The sequence below is a fragment of the Euprymna scolopes genome, chromosome 37 (assembly GCF_053919585.1).
Source record: "Euprymna scolopes isolate OS-2025 chromosome 37, ASM5391958v1, whole genome shotgun sequence".
Classification (NCBI taxonomy): domain Eukaryota; kingdom Metazoa; phylum Mollusca; class Cephalopoda; order Sepiida; family Sepiolidae; genus Euprymna; species Euprymna scolopes.
In genome coordinates this window covers 17,774,293-17,794,846 of record NC_136518.1, presented here as the reverse complement: position 1 = coordinate 17,794,846, position 20,554 = coordinate 17,774,293, and the positions used below count along the sequence as shown (strand labels likewise).

The 20,554-nt window shown below is 35.9% G+C and overlaps 1 protein-coding gene across 1 annotated transcript in view; it reads left to right on the top strand.

The window, feature by feature from the left end:
- LOC145261107 (fumarate hydratase class I, aerobic-like) overlaps positions 1-7,342 on the top strand; it is a 65,679-nt gene extending 58,337 nt beyond the window's left edge. The window contains exons 11-13 of the mRNA XM_080119324.1: positions 802-921; positions 3,289-3,406; positions 6,546-7,342. Coding sequence (XP_079975450.1) covers positions 802-921; positions 3,289-3,406; positions 6,546-6,646 — 339 coding nt within the window. The 3' untranslated portion in view covers positions 6,647-7,342. The remainder of the gene's footprint in view (positions 1-801; positions 922-3,288; positions 3,407-6,545) is intronic.
- The last annotated feature ends 13,212 nt before the right edge of the window (positions 7,343-20,554 follow it).

The window sequence follows — 20,554 nt, the reverse complement described above, 5'->3', positions numbered from 1 at the left end:
TATCCCCGAGTGGCTTCTAGGCCTTCTTGACCTCCATGTTAAAAAAAAAAAATCCTTTGAGATGGGGCTTCATCATTCGGGCATTCATTCTTTTTGTGGACTGTTATCCTCATCTTCATAGTTGTTGTTGCACTATGTTTCGGCCAGCTCATCCTTTCACTTCTTCAAGTGATTAACCATGATGGGATGGGAATTCTGAATCTTGTTATCCCCAGTAATTATTGCCTTCTGTAATAGTTGTCTCACCAGGTTTTGGCTAACTAATCCTCTGGCCTGCTTGGGTAGAATTGAAACCATTATCTTCAGACGGGTGAGCATTGTCTGAAGATAACGGTTCAGGCCAAAGCAGGCCAAAGGATTAGTCAGACAAAACGTGGTGAGACAACCACTACAAAGATGAGGATAACAGTTTGCAAAAAGAATGATGCATTAAATGCATTTTGCTGGATTAAATTTGCTAATTAAATTACATTTTAAATAGAATTTAAAAAAATTATTTACTTTTATGTAGTTATATTTTTTTGATTTCAATAAACATTCAATTAAATAAAAATTGATTCATTAATAAGAATGACTTAGAACGTTGCTATACTGGTTAAATATCACAGTAAACCAAAAATTGATTCAATGTATGATGATCAAAATTATCTTGATACAGCACACACACACACACACACACACACACACACACACACACACATGCATGCGCACACACACACACACACACACACATGCGCATGAAATTGTCTTATAAGTTTATTTTTTGACAGAATCTGTGTTTATTTCTTCTTCTTCTTCCAGGGTTATGCAAGCGGCTCTTTTGGTCCCACAACAGCCGGTCGAATGGATTCCTACGTTGACCAATTCCAAGCTGCAGGTGGCAGCATGATCATGTTGGCTAAAGGCAACCGAAGTCGACAGGTCAGACTTTGTTTTTCTCCTTCATTTAAAATCAGCAAAGGAGATAACTCATTTTAATTAAGGATTAAAATAGTTGTCTACCTTACAACTAAAATGTTATTTCTTTTTTTGTATAAGTTTAAAAAGGTGTAAACTTCTTTGTTTAGCATGCCGCTTCCATATCGTTTGTGGCTTACACATTCGCCATGCTTGTGCAAAATTATGTGCCATTACTAGGGCTATGACAACAGCATATTCTTTTATTGTTTTGACTTTTGAGTGTGTATCCATTGATATCTTATATGCTTTTATATAGAGTGATGTGGTTCTCGATTGATTAACTGTGTCGGATATATACTCGAGAGTCAAAACAATGAAAAGAATATGCTGTTGTCATAGCCCTAGTCATTACTTGAGGTCAATAAAATTGATCTTTTCAACTCTTTTTCACCTCAGAGACGGTATATTACCACTCGGACGTAAGATGTGATTTGGGATCTTGTAGAGAGTTCAGCAGCAAGATGTTTATTCACATTACATTTCAACTTCTGAATGTTAGTACAGACAGGGAAGCAGGAAACAGGGAAGGAATTAAAAGGTTTAGCAGTTTGAAGGAAGAAACTATTAGAATAGAATGCTTTCTGGTATCTAAAGACCTCAACAGTGAAGAGATGGTATTTTGCTCCGCGTTGAGTTAGTTAGGAGTGTGTATGTCAAGGGGAAACCAATGCTATGAGTTCATTGGAGCACATTCCTTTAAAATACTTGTAAAATAGGCACAAGCATGCAACGGAATGTGCTCTGACGAACTCATAGCATTTGTACTCCCTCAACACAAATACCTCTGACAAACAGCAAAATCCCACCCCTTCACTGTAGAGGCTCTTAGAATAATAACACACACACATACGAGTTTAATCTGATGGACAATTTATATCTGCATATTTTCGTATTGATCCGTCTCAATTTTTGTTATGTATTTCCTTGTTGTTAGTGATGAGAACTAGTTGATGTATCGATCATACTCACTTATAATCCTAGTACTTTCGGATCTATCAGGATATATCTTAAGGAGTGGTTATCAGTAAAATTCATGGTTCTTATGGCTCATTGTGATTTTAACTTTTCTTCTAGAAATCACACATACATGTATATATTTATTTATAAATATAAGAAAACATTGTTAGGCATAACAGTATATTTCTGCTTGATTATGCTTGTTTTTAATGAGTTCTTTTTTGAAATTAAAAAATGATGTATATTCCACAAGAAAAATAATACTCCATCCGTATCACAAGCGCTTTGGAATCCTCTGTTGGATCATTTTCAAATTACAAAAAAGAAATGGAAAAAAAATAGCCTTCTACTTTTTCTTCCCTTGAATTGTTAGATTCTGGAATTCCCTCCTTGACTCCTGTTTCCTTGACTGCACCACAACATTACAGCAATAGAACAGAGGTTGGAGCTTGAGTTGTAAGCCATGTTTAGTTTCAGAACAGTTTCTGATGGTTAGCTGTTCTATACGAATCCTGAAGGTGACTGGTTCTCAGTAGACAGATCTTGAGTTAAAAGCCACAGAGCAAAAGATGCTTCCCATGTTGACACGAAGAAAACATATGCGAAGTTGCTACAGAAAAGATTTAATTTTTATGGAGCAATTCTGGTTTCTGATTGGTTGGTAGCAGAATGTGAATTAATTTGATTCGTCAGTTCCTAGCAGCATCGTTGGTAAATAGAGTCTCCCGACTGTCAGGGACCATGCCCCTCATCCTCTGAAAAACATTGCAACAGATCAACTTCAAATTACAAAAAAGAAATGAAAAAAAATAGCTTTCTACTTTTTCTTCTCTTGAACTGTTAGATTCTGGAATTCCCTCCTTAACTCCTGCTTTCTTGACTGTACTGCAATATCACAGCAATAGCACAGGCGTTGGAGTTTGCAGCATGCCTATGCCTGTTCTACAAGTGTTTTAAAAATGTGCTTTGACAAACTCATAGCAATTGTGCTCCATTAATGTAAATACTTCTGACTAACCTGACAAGCAGCAAAATCCCACCCCTTTCATTTGTAGAGATTTCTAGATGCCAGAAATCCTCCTGCTTCTCTGACTGTACTGACATGCAAAAATTTAAATGTAATGTGAACAAAAATCTTGCTGCTCGATTAATTCCCTACAATGATGTCCATGTAGACATGGCCACAAATAGTATCCCCTTACGTTGAAGTGGCACACTGCCTTGTTTACAGAGAATTAGATTAAAAAGATAAATAAAATTAGATGAATTAAGTTTTGCTTTCTTCTTTTGAAATTATCGAAAGATGTTCTACCATTCTTGTAATTTTTTTTCAACTTTCCTTATTTGATTTTGTTTTTCTGTTGCTCACAGGTGACAAAGTCCTGCAAGAAACATGGTGGCTTCTACCTTGGCTCAATCGGAGGCCCGGCGGCCATTTTAGCTGAGAACTGCATCAAGAAAGTTGAAGTGAAAGAATACCCAGAACTTGGTAAGTTTTAGATGCTTTGCAGGAGGATGGTAGAGTCCCGAGTAAGGATATGAGAATTAGAATGTACAATCTTTTTAATTTACCAAACATTGATTACTTAATAAATGAGGTGCTTGTCAGAAGTCACCGTATTTTAAAAAGCAAATATACGAAACAATCTGGATGATGTACGTATCTGTGACAAAACGTGTAACGCATTTTCAAATTGGTCAAGTAGTTTTATTTTTACAAAGAAAATAATTTTTAAACAATCTTAAGCAATTAATAGGAAATTGTAGACATTTAAATTATTCTGGGGTTATCTGCCCTTGTTTTTTCAAGATGGTGACATAAGACAGTCCTCTTTTGCTGACTTATAAAATCTGATTTTCTTAGTTAAAAAAACAACTATTTATGTGAATTTTTGTAATATGACATTTTTGTTTTGTCATGGGTATGTATATCATAGAGATTTTTAAAAAAAATTTGTTTTTTGATATTGGTTATAATAATTACAAAAAACTCTATTATTACTAATTTTTGTTTTAAGTAATAAATTAATTACAAAAAACTATTATTACTAATTATTGTTTTAAGTAATAAATTAATTACAAAAAAACTATTATTACTAATTATTGTTTTAAGTAATGAATTAATTACAAAAAACTATAATTACTAATTATTGTTTTAAGTAATAAATTAATTACAAAAAACTATTATTACTAATTATTGTTTTAAGTAATAAATTAATTACAAAAAAACTATTATTACTAATTTTTGTTTTAAGTAATAAATTAATTACAAAAAACTATTATTACTAATTATTGTTTTAAGTAATAAATTAATTACAAAAAAACTATTATTACTAATTATTGTTTTAAGTAATAAATTAATTACAAAAAACTCTATTACATCTTCTAAATTTTCTGTAGCCTTGCATGGTTCTTATCTTTCAAAATTGTCTTGTGGCCTCCAAAATATTCTATAAACCCCTATCACCACCACCTTCAGTGGCGTGATATTGTTATATATCCAAGCTGAGTGTATCGAGAAGTTATTTTTAATAAGAATAAGTGCTAATAAGTGATACTATGCAAGAAACAAAATAAAATAATTATCGAATGTATGAAAAGGTCTTTTAAATAAAAATCATGAACCTGACACCAGACATCTGCATAGGAAGAAACAACAAACATGATCAATTGTCAAAAAGATAAGTTAGATGTTTGAACGGTCATTTTTGTCAAGAAGTATTCACAGATCAAGTCAAATCAAAGTCAGGCTAATTCATTGGAATGAATGTTGCTGAAGATATGGCTTGAGATATGGTTACAGTGATAATACCACTTCAAAGGGGCATTTGAAGTGGTCAGAAATGTTATATAATAACAACTTGAAATGGATTATTTACTTGGTTGAGAATTTTGGTCTAAAAAGAATGAACTTGTTGATTTCCTTTACGTGCATCTCATTCGTAACAACAAATAATTCATCACTGTCACCGACAATAAAGATATTATCGTGTTTCGTCATTCTTTTAAGCACGGCAGAAATGCAATATGACCTCCCTCCATTAAGAACTGCTGAAACAAGAAAATTCAAATTTTTAATTCTTGTCCAGAATTTTGAATTCTTGTCAAAAATAAACGTAAAAATTGTATGAAACAAAAATATCATATTCCAAAAATCATATAAATTGATTCAGTAGTTTTATTTTTAAATAAGAAAATCAAATTTTATGAGTAACATAAGAGTGGCTGTCTTATCCGTCATTTTGAAAAAAATAAAAAAATAAAGGGAAATAAGTCAATAATTCAAACTTGCGAGATTTATGTTGTAATGCCTATGAATTCCCATTAATCACTTAAAGATGATTTTCTTTATAAAAATTAAACTACTTGATCAATTTATGTGATTTTCAGAATTTGATATTTTGGTTTTGTCATGGGTACGTACATTATACAGATTTTTATTTAATTTTGTTTTTTTTTAATCTGAGAGGGAATTCTGAACAAGAACCAAATATTGTTTCATCAACTGCAGTGTAATACAATCACTTAATAAATTTTGTGTGATTCAGTGATGGTGACATTCTGTTTCTTGAGACAATCATATTCTGCACCTCGTTTGGTTTACTACAGCATTTGCTGTGGCTAACCAGGTTCAGGCCTGGGCAGGTAATAAGAGAAACTTGGTTTGGCTATTTATCAGGGTCCCCCTCTCAGCATCGTAGGCAGACTGAAACCAAAAGGCAAACCAATATAGTCGGTGCCAGCGCGGCTGCAGGAACTGCCGGAAAGATGTTGCAGCGTTTCACCATCTGCCTGTCAGAACTCCAGACCGGATTTTTTGTCAGGATTTAATCTCTTAGCCTTTGCCTTTCTGAAGGCATTCCCAAGGCAGTGGGGCTATTTGCCCATAGCTGGGGGATTCTTCATAGTACACAACAAATAACAAAATGACCAAAATTAAACTTTTTAACCTTCAGTCATTGTTGTTGTTGTATTATTTAAAATTAGTGACACTAAGGATTTTTAACTGACGATCCGCAAAGTGATTTAATTTTGCGATGAGAAGCCACAAGTGTCATATGAATTTTGACCAGTTGTCTTGTCAATAGTTTAATGTCCACAGTGTAAATTTAGATCTGCAAAATTGTGATACTGACACCAATGGTTTGAATTGGGGCATAAGAGGTGGGGGCTAAGTGTCTTAACCAACATTCCTTTTCTGCTTTTGTTAGAGGAAGTGTTACCTCAGGTTCCAAGCTAGTGAGTCTGCATGCTGAAGTAATGATTTTAGGTAAAAATAAAGAAGACATTTTGTCTTTTTAAAAAAATATCTTTTTATTCTTTTTTATATCATTTTATTAGCCAAACACTGTGCCTTCATTACAACTGACAATTGTCACTCAACCCCTTCCCCTCCATCACTATCCAGTAATCTGAGGGAGTCACTCTTGTTTTAACCTTTGAAAGTCTTTATAGAAAAGACAATAACCGTCACAACTGTGATACCATCACCTGTAGTTGTGATCTCCTTGACTCCAAGCACTCACTGACCCATTGAGTTATTCCAAAATAATGTTAGTGTCACGGCAAAAGTTGCTACTAAAATATATCTTTATTTTCTTTATTTTTTCTTTTTTTTGTCTTTTTAGGTATGGAGGCGATATGGCAAGTGTCCGTAGAGAACTTCCCGGCTTTTATCGTAGTGGACAACAAAGGCAACGACTTTTTCAAAGAATGGCAGGTGGAATAATGATTGTAGGAAATAGGGGAAATATTTGTGTTTTTTGTTTTTAAATAGAAACTTTTTCATTACGCACACATACATACACATATATATGCAAGCACACACACACGCACACCTGTATGCACACACGTATTAACACATGCACACACACAGTTACATATATATGCAGACACACACATACATACCTATATGCACACACACATTAACACATGCACATACACACAAGTGTTTGTGATTCATGCCATCTCAAACTATGTAATTATTGGCAACGCTGAGTTCAAATCTCACTGGATCTATTGTAGTAATTTACACATTAATATCGTTGAGAAAGGCATGAGCCTACAATTTCCCTAACTATGAGTAAAAAATAGCAACTTATGTTCAACTAATTGTATCCAGTGCATCGTTTACTATAGATATTGCAGTTTAGAATCCTGATGACGATGCGGATAGACTGTAAAATAAGCAGCAACGTGTATTCACTGCAAAGAGACAATAACTACATGCAGAAGCGAACCTGGGACTGTCCGACCATGCAAAGTAGTTGTAATCTTTGGCAGACCTCAAATACTGACTGGAAAAGATCGGACGTGGTAGTGGTCAAGGTTGCAGAAAGTGCGGAGTGAGAGATGAGACAACAGGACATGTTTGTGGTTGACTTTGAATCCATCAACTGCTGCAGCCAATTTAACCCGAACCCCACAAAATTTTTTGGCCAACAGTTCATTCCTCATCCATCAGTGTAGTTTTAAAATAGTAACAAAACTTAATAGCCCTAATACAAAAATATTGCTTAAATGATATTAGATACTTAGTTATAACAATATATTTTTGAGGAAAATTTCAATAAATAAATTATAAGATAAAATTTTAAGATATATATAGTTATAACAATATATTTTGGAGGAAAATTTCTATAAATAAATTATAAGATATTAAGAGATTTACACTAAAAAAATGACATGTATTTGAATGCAATAAATTAAATTCAAGGAAATATAATTATTTGATATAAATCAAATAAACATATCAGGTAATCATTGAAGTGAATACAATAAATATCTATTACAGAAGTAGATAAAGCTCATAAAATGTAGATTCATTCATATTGAAAACTATTTTTAAAAATTTCATGTAAATAAAAGATATAATTAAGAAAAAATAATAATTAAATAAGGAAATAAATAAAATAAAAATTAGATAATTATAAAATTTATTTGTACCAGTAAAATCCATACAACTCTAATTAATTAAGTAATGGGAAGTAAATTACTTTAATTATGAATTTAAGTTATTTCTAAACGTCGAAAAGTAAAAGAAGGCTTCACTCATCTCATTGCTTAAAAACAACAACAACAACAACAGTATTATTTAATTAATAATGCTGTCAATATCTGCAATAGAGAGATGAAACATTAACGTCATGAATGTATAAATTATTTAATTAATTGGAATGTTTATTGACATGAGTATTATTTATTTATTTATTGCGGACTATTATTCTCATCTTTTAGTTGTTTTATGTTTCGTTAGGTGGTAACTACAATGGGATAGGAACTCCGAATCTCCTAGAGTTCCTATCCCATCACGGTTACCATCTGATGAAGGCCAGAGGAATGGTTGGCCGAAACGTCATGAAACAACAATTAAAAGATTAGGATAATAATCCGCAATAAATAAATGAATAAATAATACTCATCTCAATAATGAATTCCAATTGATTAAATAACACATTTTTTTTTAGTTGAAGGGTCATTGCTTATCAAGGCCTGGATGGTGAAACGTTAGATAGAAAGTGAAACAACATGATCCGCAATGGTGGCACTTGGATAGAGTTGGATTATTTAAGAGAGCGAGTTAACAGGATTTTATTCACATCAAATCTGAAAATGCCCATAGAACCGGGAAGCAGTTCATGATATTTTGTCTCAACAGTGTTTTTAACGGTCAAAAAAGTTGGATAAAAGTAGTAATATTTTATTAATACCAAAAATATAATAATACACTTTTAATTTGCTGCAGTGAGTTGTTGAATGCCGCACAGGTAGCATTGTTTCTATATGGTTAGAATGTTCCATCAGCAATAGTCCAGCACAATTAGAGATCTGTGCTTTTATTTTTCTGTTGCTATTTTAATTCAAAGGCAGTGCCGGGTACAGTCTTATGGGAGCCTATGTTAGCATTGGCTTTAAGATAAACTCCTATGATATTGTGTAACGAAATGGTCATCAAACAAAAGAACAAACAAAGTCCTTTTATAAACAACAATAGTTATATTTATTTGAGTGACCTACACTGTTAGGTGTAGGTCGCTTAAAGTTAAGATGGTCTCAAGAAGGAATTAAATAATAAAGTTTGTTGGCTGTTGCTTTTCTTAGAGTTTTATTTCTTCCAGAGAATTAAAAGGACTTGTTGGAATTCCAGAGAATAATCTGGAAGTAATTATCTAAAATTATCGTTGAAATTAACGTTGTGGAGTCTGACTGGTTCTTGTGTGACTAAGTCACCTCATAGAAACTGCTCTCTGCTACAGTCTTACCTCACCGTCACCACAAATATGTGGGAAAAATACTCTCTAAAGGCTTTATATGCCATAAAACAAAACCAAAGAAGCAGACATTTATCACAGCTGCTGCTTCATATTCTGGTAGCAACTGCGATAAGATTCTTATGTTGTAAAACTCAGGGATTTCTATGCCTTTTAGTGGAATTCTGTTTTTTTTTTTAATTCAGGAAAAATGAATTTGCATATAAATTGCTAGATCTTCCCATGGATGTGAGTTCTCTGTTTTTTGATTGAAATTTGCTTTTCTTTTTAAAATAAGAAAAAGTCGATTTTTGCCAAATCGCTAGGGCCTTACCTACTTATTTTTTTGTCACTATTTGGTTGTATTTTACTTCTCTTTCTCCCTTCCCTCCCTCCATTTCTCTTGCTTTATTTTTCTCTTGTCTCTTTGTCTGCTTGCTTTTTCTTCCTTTTTTTTTTCTTATACAGTTCTCTCTGAAAACTATTGAAATATTAATTGTAACATGAAGACAAAGACTATAAACGATTGATGATGAGGGTAGGAAAGTTAGATGAGTTTTGTTTTGTCAAAGAATTACTTTCTGACTCCTCCCTTTTCCACATGCATACTCAATGTCTTTCCTTTAATATTCACTTTCTTAGTTACAACTTTTTGCGGTTGCTTAGAAATTATTTTTTTTTTTGGCTACCATCTCTCTCCACACACGCAAACCAATAGGTCGTGGCACACAGATTGAGGAATTTATTTAAATTTGAACTTATTTTAGCCATTGGTTATTCGCATCCTTGAAACTGGACAAACAGCATGAATCGATCAATCATTTATAATAGTCATTATGATTCAGCATCCCACAAAGGGTTGATATGCCATAAAACAAAGTAAGAATAAACACAGATACCTATCTCTACTGCTGTTACCGAATTTATTACTTATTCGTTATCAAACTAAAACAGATCTTTGGACATTTTTTTTTTGGTTCTGCTATAAATTTGGATGTTGTTCACAGAATAAAGAGATCGCTTTCAAACGATTGTACAGGTCGATGAAATTAGATAAATTAGAATTTTTTTGCAGATTTTTTGTCTGTCATTTTTAAAAGATCATTTTGATAATTTTCATGCTTGCTATTATTCTGCAACAACTTGCAACAAATTATCATAAATCTTGTTTTGATTAATTGTATTTGTATTAGTGCGAGTCAGGAATAATTTTTGTCGCCATTATTAGTTGTTATTGGCATTTGAGGCAGTCAGCTCAACTTGGAGACATGTTGTTTGATCAGACTTGTAGAATTTCTATAAAATATCATGCAGTAAATGTCTTTTTTATGTTTTTCTGGTAACAAGTTTCTACCATACATTAACGACCATGTAATCCCCACAGCCACCTTCCTTGAAAATGCTGCTGTGAAACCTGATGTGGAACAAATCAGAGAGTGGCAACCTTGGATGAAGTGAGTGTCCCTAATGATGAGGTCTGAACAGAGCTGACGGAGAGAAACGGACCAAATATCAAGGTCTCATGAATGATATGAAAAGAAATTGGAATCTTAGGGAGATATCAATCATACCAGTTATTTAGGTGCTACAGGGCTTATGAAGAAGAACCTAAAGTCCTACCTAACTAATATTTTTGGTGAACCAAGTGCAAAAGAGATCCAGACAATTGCACTTAAGAGAACAGCGAGAATACTAAAAAGAGCTCTCGGTTGGTTTCAATAAAAAGCAGGGGAATGTTGGCAGCTGTTTTCGCTGCCCCATACCCAGCATTACAATCTTCAAAGAAAGAAAATGAAAAAAAATGACTATAACGTTACCATGGCAGAATAAGGTACATGATAAATAAATTTAGAAAAATATGTATTATACAGGGTGGAACGATAAAATTGTTTCTCTAAAGAAAAATACACTACAGCTTGATTTTAAAACTTTTATTGAAAAAATCAATTCTTAATCATGTCTGCATGAGTTTAACTAAACCATGCGAGAAGGCTTGGTTGTCGGATGCTATTTGAAACACACACCCTGAGGGCATCTTTTTTAGGGAGAGGGAGCTTATCGCACTACCACCCCCGGTTGAGCTGACATCTATTCAATGTAGACACTTTCAGCCTCAATCAATATTTCAATACAGGTCTGGAACTGGGAGCATGCCTTTCCCACAAGCGCTGGCAGGAGCTTGGGGAATACTCGACGGATGGCTATGATCAGGCTGACTTTGGTGTTGTGGGAGTTCGTGTTGGTGATGTTCTCAATGTATCATCAAACAAAGTAGTCTAGTGGATCCAGGTCGGGGGAGGAGGAAGGCCAGTGAGAGAAGGATACAAAGTTTGAGCACTCCTTCTGAAGCCAAGCCTGGGTCTCTTTGGATATGTGGGCTGATGCCAAGTCCTGCTGCCACAGTCAGGGTTTGCCAGCAGCCACCTGATTGGACCAGGAGATCACCACACTCTTCAGCACATCCAGGTACACTTTTGGTGTTGACTTTGAAGTCGACTTCAAAGATGTGAGGTGGCATGATGTGGCCCTCACTTGAAACCACACTAAAAACCATAACTGTGGCTGGAAACTGTTTTCATCACATGTCCCTCTTATTCATGGCAATCCAGCGATGCATTTTGAGGGTGCTGGCAATGGTCCTGTTGTTATAACTTGGATCGATAGAGAACATAAGCTGTACAGCGTTGCATCTCTGATCTCGCTCGTTGAACATTGTGTCACTTTCACACATGATAGAAGCCTCCTATCACTCATGTATACAACTAACCAACTAGTAGATGGTCTGCAATAAAAAAAAAAAAAAGAAAACCGGCTTTCATCAAACGGAAATGGAATCAGGTCGTTTTTTCTAGGGTGACAATTTTATCATTCCACCATGTGCATTTTATGATACACTGTTAGAATAAACAGTTTTGCTGAGTTTAACTAAACCACGCGAGAAGGCTTGGTTGTCGGATGCTATTTGAAACACACACCCTGAGGGCATCTTTTTTAGGGAGAGGGAGCCTATCACACTACCACCCCCGGTTGTGGCAATCTTTGAAACTTAATGCACCACCAGTTGGATAATGTGGCGAAAGAGGAAGAATTAGATAAAAAAAAATCACTGGAAGATAAGCAGAAAGTCAAGGAAAGAATCTTTTCCAAGTTTTTTTGGTATTGTTCCTAGTACTTCTACTACAGGGTGACCTCCCCACCCCCCCCCAAAAAAGGGCCCCAACTCTAATTAGGTCCCATTTCTTAGTGTTTTATCCGAATGAAATGAAACATTGACTTATTAGTTTATTATATTCAAAACATCACATCAAAACACTAGGGTCTTTGGCCTTTTTTTCTCCAAAAATTGAATGTCCTCTGTTTTTTTTTTTGGGGTCACCATGTATTATTGATGTTATCTTGATTTTTTTCATCTTCCATATCTCTTTGAGCTCTCTGGCCAGTATTTGCTCCACTTCTCTGTCTCCTTGGTCTTCACTCTGTGGTCTGCTGGAACAACAAAATCTACAATCTGACAAGTCTTTTCCTTTTTGTTAACTAGTATGACATAAGATCATCTTGCTTGGATGGATTTATCCGATTGTATATCCATGTCTCATAGGATTTTGTGATTTTTGTTTTCAAGTACTGCTGCCAGTTTGTTTTTGTACCATTTGTCTGAGTGTTCAAGATGCAGTTGTCTGCATAATTGCCAGTGTACTGCCTTCTCTACCTGTCTACTATTACTACTACTACTATTATTATTTAGTAGTAGTAGTAGTACTAGTAGTATAAAGTTACTTTTAATTGGAACATCATAGCACGGTACACATTACTCAGTAAAGCAGTAACAGCCTAAAAGTACCAGTGCCTGCAAGTGATCACCAATGCCATGAAGTCACAGTAATCACCTTAAAAGAGCCATGATCACTATGGATGAATGTGACGTCCACTGGATGATGAAGCCCATCACTAGATGCTCGACATTTAAAGGCAAGTGATTTGCCCACCAGTGCTAGCCAGTGCTATGAAGTGGCAGTAACCAAAGTCAATTTCATTTCAGAGCAGTCCAATGGGGTCTGACACAGGCCATGATCAATAATTGCAGAGGAACCCAGTGCCCGCCAGTAAACGCAATTATCTGCTTCAATTTCATTCTGGAGTTGTCCAATGAAAGCTGATACTGCTCCTGGCAGCCAGTTGTGGCGGACGAGGATATAATAATACCCTAACTCGCCACAAGAAAATAATGAAACGAATGGAATTGAAGGAAGCAAAAACTCAATTGATGGATAAGATAAACGTCATTTATTTACTGTTGAAAGAATGAATGTTTTAGATATAACATTTGTTCATGTCCGCGCGGATGTAACCATCGTTTGTAGAGGACAGGTATTGTAGAAGGAAAAAGGAAATGTGTTTTCATCTCACATTTGGGTTTGTTCGCGCGTGGGAAGAGAAGTGAGTGATATAGTAGAAATGAGAATGATAGTCCAGCATGTAGACAAAGAGAAAGGATAGAGGGTTGACATCAGTTAAACTGTGCGCCATGTTAGCTGTCAGCTATGCGGTGGTGTTCTCTGGCACAAGTAGTAGATAGAGAGAGAAAGAGTGTATGTACTGTCTGTTGGCCTTTTGTCCCACATAGTAGTAAATGGTGTGAGGTACGTGCATGCGCGAGCCTGCCGAAACGGCGGCGGCTGGTGCGCCTACTAGCCACCTCGAAAAGGCTAGTCTGAAAAAGATTGGAAACAGCTTGTCTCTTCCTTTTATAGGTGTTTCCGGTGTCTTTTACGCATGTGTGGATTTCCTTTGAAAGGGGAAGTGACGTCATCCTTGTGTGCGTGCGTGTGTGAGTACATGTGTGTACGTTAGCGTGTGTGTATATACACGTGAATGTGAGTGTATGTACGTGAATATATGTACGTGTGTGGACGTAGGCGCATATGTTTGTGTGCGCGTGTGTATATGACAAGTAATATAGCTTGAAATGTGAACGCGTGTTTTTATGTGAGACTAGAAAAGGCTCGCGCACAGTGATCGGCAGTAAAACCACAAATCCACCAGTAAATACTAGTAAACACCTCAGTACAGCACTGACAGCCAGTAATCATCACTCCGTTCCAATGGAGGCTGACACTGATCATTGCCACCAATGAGTTCCAGTTGCAAAGGCAGCCAATACCTGCCAGTACACACAAGTAATCACCTCAAAACCGCACTAATTGCGAATAACCAACAGTGATGACTATCATAGCCAGTGGCTTCTGCTAGCTGTCACTGCCAGACAATGCCATAGTAGAAACTAGATGATTTCATTTGGGACATGGCCGTTAGTACCCATTATTTTCCAGGGCCAGCAGTGGTCCCCTAATAAGAACCATAGTTTAAATTGTTTTCAGGATAGGGGAAAATCCTTTATTGAATCTGTTCTAACTTTGACATATGTCCACCGGGCAACACTGGTACATGGGTCCTGCTAGTTATTATCATTAACATTGTTATTATTATTGTTGCTTTATTCTTATCTAATTATTATATTATACTAGCAAGGGGGGGCGTGTCTTTGTACAATACGCTTAAATATGATATTTTAGTTTGTCCAGATTTCGTATATATTATTATAGTGTTGTGATTTCAAAAGTAAAAAAGAAAAAAAATATTTGGGTGCTATCAGCAAGAATCGAAACCGAAACTGTAGCATTCAAAGCTGGGGACATTACCACTGTAACAACATGACACACATATGAACTGATTAAAATTAAAAATTGAAAATATAACTAAGATGAATGTACAAAATGTATAACGATTTTTTTCAATTTTGATCCCATTTTGACTCCTTAGAAACTGTTTTAACTGTTTCGGCTGAAGATCCATAAAAGAATGGTCTGTAAAAAAATCTAATCATCTGAGGCCGCAGCATTGCTCTGTGACTTTTAGTTTCTGAGGAGATAGAGTTTGAAAATATGGAGACAGACAGACATGTAGCATTTTATATATTAGATTATTATTATTGTTTTATTATCATGTTATTGTATTGTTGTTGTTTTCTTTCTTTCTTTCTTTATAGCTTCAGTGATGTTTTTTCCTCAAGTTCATCATATCCAAAAACATATATGCATAAAATTCACGTTCTCTTTCTCTGACGAAACAAGTCTTCACCACAGATTTATGTTTACTTTTTGTTTTCAGTTAACATGAAATGATTGATTAAAACAAATGATTACTCAAAGAAACGCAATTAATAAATAATCGATCAAAGCCTTTTGTCACGCATGCGCAATTGTTACACAATGGTGCCTGACCTTTTTGTTGGAGATACCGCGCACACGAGCATATATTTATAAATGTTTTTTATTTATTTTTTTATTCGTTATCATTAATTAATCCCTGATGACCTCATTAGAGAATGTTTGGCTTTCACAAAAACAAAACTCCCAAACACGTCATTGCCCGAGAAATGAATCAGTTAATATGAATGACGGAAATAATTTCCATTGTCATCCATTGTTATCTTCTTTTTTTTTTTTTTTTTTTTTTTAAACTCTTTTTTCTGTCAAACAAAGCATATTGCCACTTGAAACGTGTAATGGAAGATGTTATTCACGCAAGCGATCGTGCCTCTGTTTGGCCCGTTGCGTGACAGCATCGGGGAAGGAAAAAGAAGAAAAGAAAAATTTAATTTTGTAGATGGGTTCTTGATATGTGTGTGGCAGTCATTTGCATATAAGGGGAATGTCACTGATGAAAGGGACGAATTGGAGAGAACAGTGAGTTGAGTTTGACAGCAGAGCTAGAGAGAGAGAGGGGGGGACGCTGAGACTTGGTATTCATTTGTTTCTCCACTGAGCAAATTAGGCACAAGGCCGTTTTTTAATAGGGAGCGGAAAGGGGGCGGCTCCCCTGAGAGCAGAAGAGCAGGAGCTGGTAGTGATGCCTCTTGGTACATAGGGTTGCCCCTACATGGACCAGAAACTGATTGCGACAACGGCAATGGTCTTTCAGTGCCGGAACAGATACTACACTTTGAGATATTAAATCTTTTATTCAGGCTAAAATGACAATGTAAGTTCAAACTGAACAAAAAACTTAGGCACAAGGCCAACTCAAAAGGGGGGAAAATGGAGGTCGTTGGTCATCCTTGTCACTACAGAACTAAACAAAAGTTTCTCTAAGCTAGTATCTTCTTCCACCATAATACCGCATTCACCCTTTCGTACTGGGAGACGTCCTACTTAGAGACAAATTGTTTAAAACATTTTTTATTTATGTGTAAAAACAAAAAAGATAATAGGAGGACGTTGAGACTTGGTGTGAATTACAATTTACATTAACACGAGTTGGGTCGAATTGGTTCGAAGGAGTTCTGACATTAATTTTGTGCGACAGACATCTTTTTGAAAGGTTCTTTATTCACGTGTGAGAGAAAAAGGCTGCTGTTCAGGTAAATAAACGAAAGTTTTGTTGCGGGGGGGGGGGGGGAACAAGAACAAATCCAACTTAAGTTTGCTTCTTCTCTAAACTTTGAAGAAATTTACGTGACTGAAATAGGAAGTAATTTCCTAAAAATATCGTTCGATCACAAAAAACTATAGATAATCTTTCAGATCGTAAGGGCTACTATTTGAGATCGTATCTAACAGAGGACTGGGGAGTGCAGCAGCAAGATGTTTATTTACATTACATTTACATTTCTACGGGGTAGTACAGTCAGGGAAGTTTTTTTTTTTTTTTTTTTTTTTTTTTTACACAGTGATCACCACTTATCAAGGCCCGGAAGCCACTCAGGGATGAGGGTTATTGCAAGTACATTACGTTAGTGTGGAGATTTGATGAAGTGTTTACTTAAGGGGGTGTTTCATTAGGAATTTGTTAACGTTGGACTTGAAGACATCCAAGTTGTAGTCCGGTGGGAAGCAAGCAGACGGAACAGAGTTCCACAGGCTTGCAGTTCTAAGAAAGAAGCTTTGTTCAAGTGGGAAACATGGAGGGAATTTCACAGTGTAGGAGTCTGATGATAAAGAAGGTGAAGCTTAACCGATTTGAAACTTTCTAAGAGAGAGAGACTAGTGGTAGATGCAGCAACCCAGATGTAGCAAGAATGGGCGAATGGTGGCTTTGTATATAATATTCTCTAGTTGGAGTAATTTTCTAGCACGACAGAGAGAGGGGCACCTTTTCTGCAACAACCTTGACAATGTCCTCAAAGTATTTGTTCCAATTCATATTTCCCGTGAATGTTAAGTTAATGAGTTTGAACGATGAGTTCTCAGGCAGGGTGCTATTTGCTATGCCAATCAGCAGTTAAGAAAGGGTTTTGTTTCTAGTTATTGAAGGAAAGCAGTTTAGTCTTAGCAACAAAGGGTTGTTTTATAGTGTTTCTGCCATTGCCTTAAATATGTATACGTTTTTTTTTTCTCTCAGGCCTATTTCAGAGTGTGGTATCATCAACAAATATACCCATCTCGGATGGTCCTGGATATGACCTTAAACTATATCCGATGGTGAGGCCCCAGCTTGTAGGCTTTGGGGAGTGTGGAGCCACCCTTTAATTGCCATTGCTCCCAGGTCCATTCTGATTCAGAGTGGTAGTACCTGTTAGGGTCCCAACTATGAGTTAAATAGAAACCGACTTAAAAAAACAAATATACTCTATTAAAAAATTGTTCTTCAAAATCACTGGATTTGGCATTAAATAACCCAAAAGGGTTGATATGCCATAAAACAAAAACAACCAACAACCAACCCATCTCGGATACAATTTTATTAGGTCATTTATGAATATCAGGAATAATAAAGGTCCAATGATCGAGATCTGAGGCACACCTACGTTAATACCATGCTGTTTAGACGTACACCCATTGAGAACAACGTGGATTTTTCAATTTGTATCAGCATGTTAATATTATATTAGTGTGAGTATGTGGAAGTTCAACACTGGCTGTTTTCATTTATGGCAGTGATTCGCTTTGTAGATGATGAACCCTTTCATTGTGCATCGGAATGATGATTTTCCTCTTTCAACAAATGTCAAACTCAAAATATACATTCATACTAACAATAAGAACTAATCTATATATATAAAGGCAAAAATGTATGTATGTTTGTGTGTCTGCTAAAAACTTTCTAAAGACGGAACAAAAATTCACAAATTCGGTCTCATATGAAAGCCCCATCCTTCGATTACGCCCGACCAATATAAAAAAATTGGCCAAAAACGTTAATTTTTTCACCCTGAAATCAACACTTTTTTACAGGGGGGGGGGCAGCAAAAGCCTTCCTCTCATGACGAAATCGGTTCTACACATGCGTCAGATGACGTCATAACCTCATTTAGTTTAAATATTTGAAGAACTGACACAATTTCATGTGCGTCGTGTTAGCTCAGTTGGTTAAAGCGTTGGGTCATTATTTAAACGCTTTGGGTTTGAATCGTGGTGTGAGATGTCTTTTTTTTTCGATTTTTAAAATTTTAATATTGAAACAGGCTTATTTAAGCCATTTTTCACGTGTTTTTTTTTTTGTTTTTATTTTTCGTTTTTCTGTTTTCTTTTTTGTTTTGGTTTTTCAGATTTTTACATTTAACATCGTTCGTTTGCCTTACGTTAGTTTTTTTTTTGTGTTTTTTGTTTTGATTACGCACCCCACCCCCACCGACTGGGTACCCCTCACTTTATTTTTCAGATAAGTTTTAACGTTCGTTTTTTCTGTTTTCTTTTTTTACTTCGCTTATTCTTAGGTTTTCATTAACAGCCCCCACCCATCCGACCACACACACCTCCAAACACTCGGGCAACGCCGGGTACCCCCCCCCCCACTAGTCTAATATATAAATCTGGACAGACTAAAATATCATATTTAAGCATATTTTATGACCGGGCAAAGTCGGGCGCCCCCCACCCCACCCCTGCTAGTACCAACAATAGGAATAATGCTAACAATCATAACTAAAACTAGCAATAATAAATAATACTAACAATACTAATATTGAATACAAACGCTTGCAAAAAGAAAATCCAACATGACTTTTCAATAGCGATAGCCGATTAACTGGATTCAGTTTGTGTCTGTTAATTTGTAGTTTCAATTACCCTAACCTCTAAAGCCTTGATCCCACAAAACCACTGATCTATTTGCATAATTTACTTTCAATGTTTGAAATATTTTTCACATTAACTAATTCATTCTAACTAACTCCAACCCTAACTCTATAATATATATAGTCAGCACTTACTCTAGGCGTGTTGAACCAGCTTCCCCCAAAGAAGGAAGTCTCAAGGGAATATCAAATTCACAAGCGGCCCCAGTCGCATGTATACCCCAGTCAGGAAAACTGACAACGTTAGATTGTTGCAGTTTTTTCAGAGGGGTGTCAATATCGTCCTACAAACAGCACCTGGTGTTACCAAATGGTCACTCATGCGGTATTGACCAGGCTGAAGGTTGATTAACTTACGTGATCTAATAATAACCGGTCAATGTGATTAAATTGTATAACTCTATTCTCTTGATAGATCACATATTAGAAGAGAATGGATCAAACAAATCTTAGGTTTTTTTTCATTCCATTTTCACCCCAAACAAAGCACAGTGCCACTTTTGAGAAGGGGGCTACTATCGGGGACATAAGTTGCAGGGATATTATGAAGGGAGATGAGCAGCAAGATGTCTGTTCAGTTGGGAAAGCAGAATCCCAGAAGGGAGTTCAAAAGTCTAGCAGTTCTGAGGAAGAAACTATTCGATTATAAGGCTTTCTTACATCTAGGGATCTCTACTGTGAAGGGGTGGGATTTAGCTGCTTGTTGGGTTTGTCAGGGGTATTTATGTCAAGGAGGTACAACTGCTTGTAGTTTGTCAGAGCATTCACCATTAAAATACTTGTAGAACAGGCAGAGGGATGCAACATTTCGTCAATGGGACAAAAGCTGAAGCTTAGATAACAGTTCAGGACCTATCAGGTTGTTGACTCTCTTCTGAACCCTGTCCAGGAGTGAGAGACTAGTAGCAGATGCACCAGCCCAAATGTGACAACAGTACTCCATACATGGGCGAATGGTGGCCTTATAGAGGTAGAGGATACTTTACATTATCAGGCAGCAAAAGGCGTTGTTGAATGTTTCTTTGGTCTAGTCAAGAACAGATTAAAGAGGATGTAAGGAGAAACTCTGGATAAAACATCACGTTTTTACTGACATACAAGGTAATCCTACACACAACTATAAGAACTATTTCTGCACAGTTGTTAATGAAGCGAACATTATGCACAATTTAGCCTATGTGAGGCCTGCCACTTCAACCAGTGTATACAATAGACAAGAAGACCAAAAATTCCACCATAACAGATCATTTGAATTTTGGTTATATGCCAATGTGTTTGGCTGATTATGTCTGGAAAAGATTATCCCCTCATC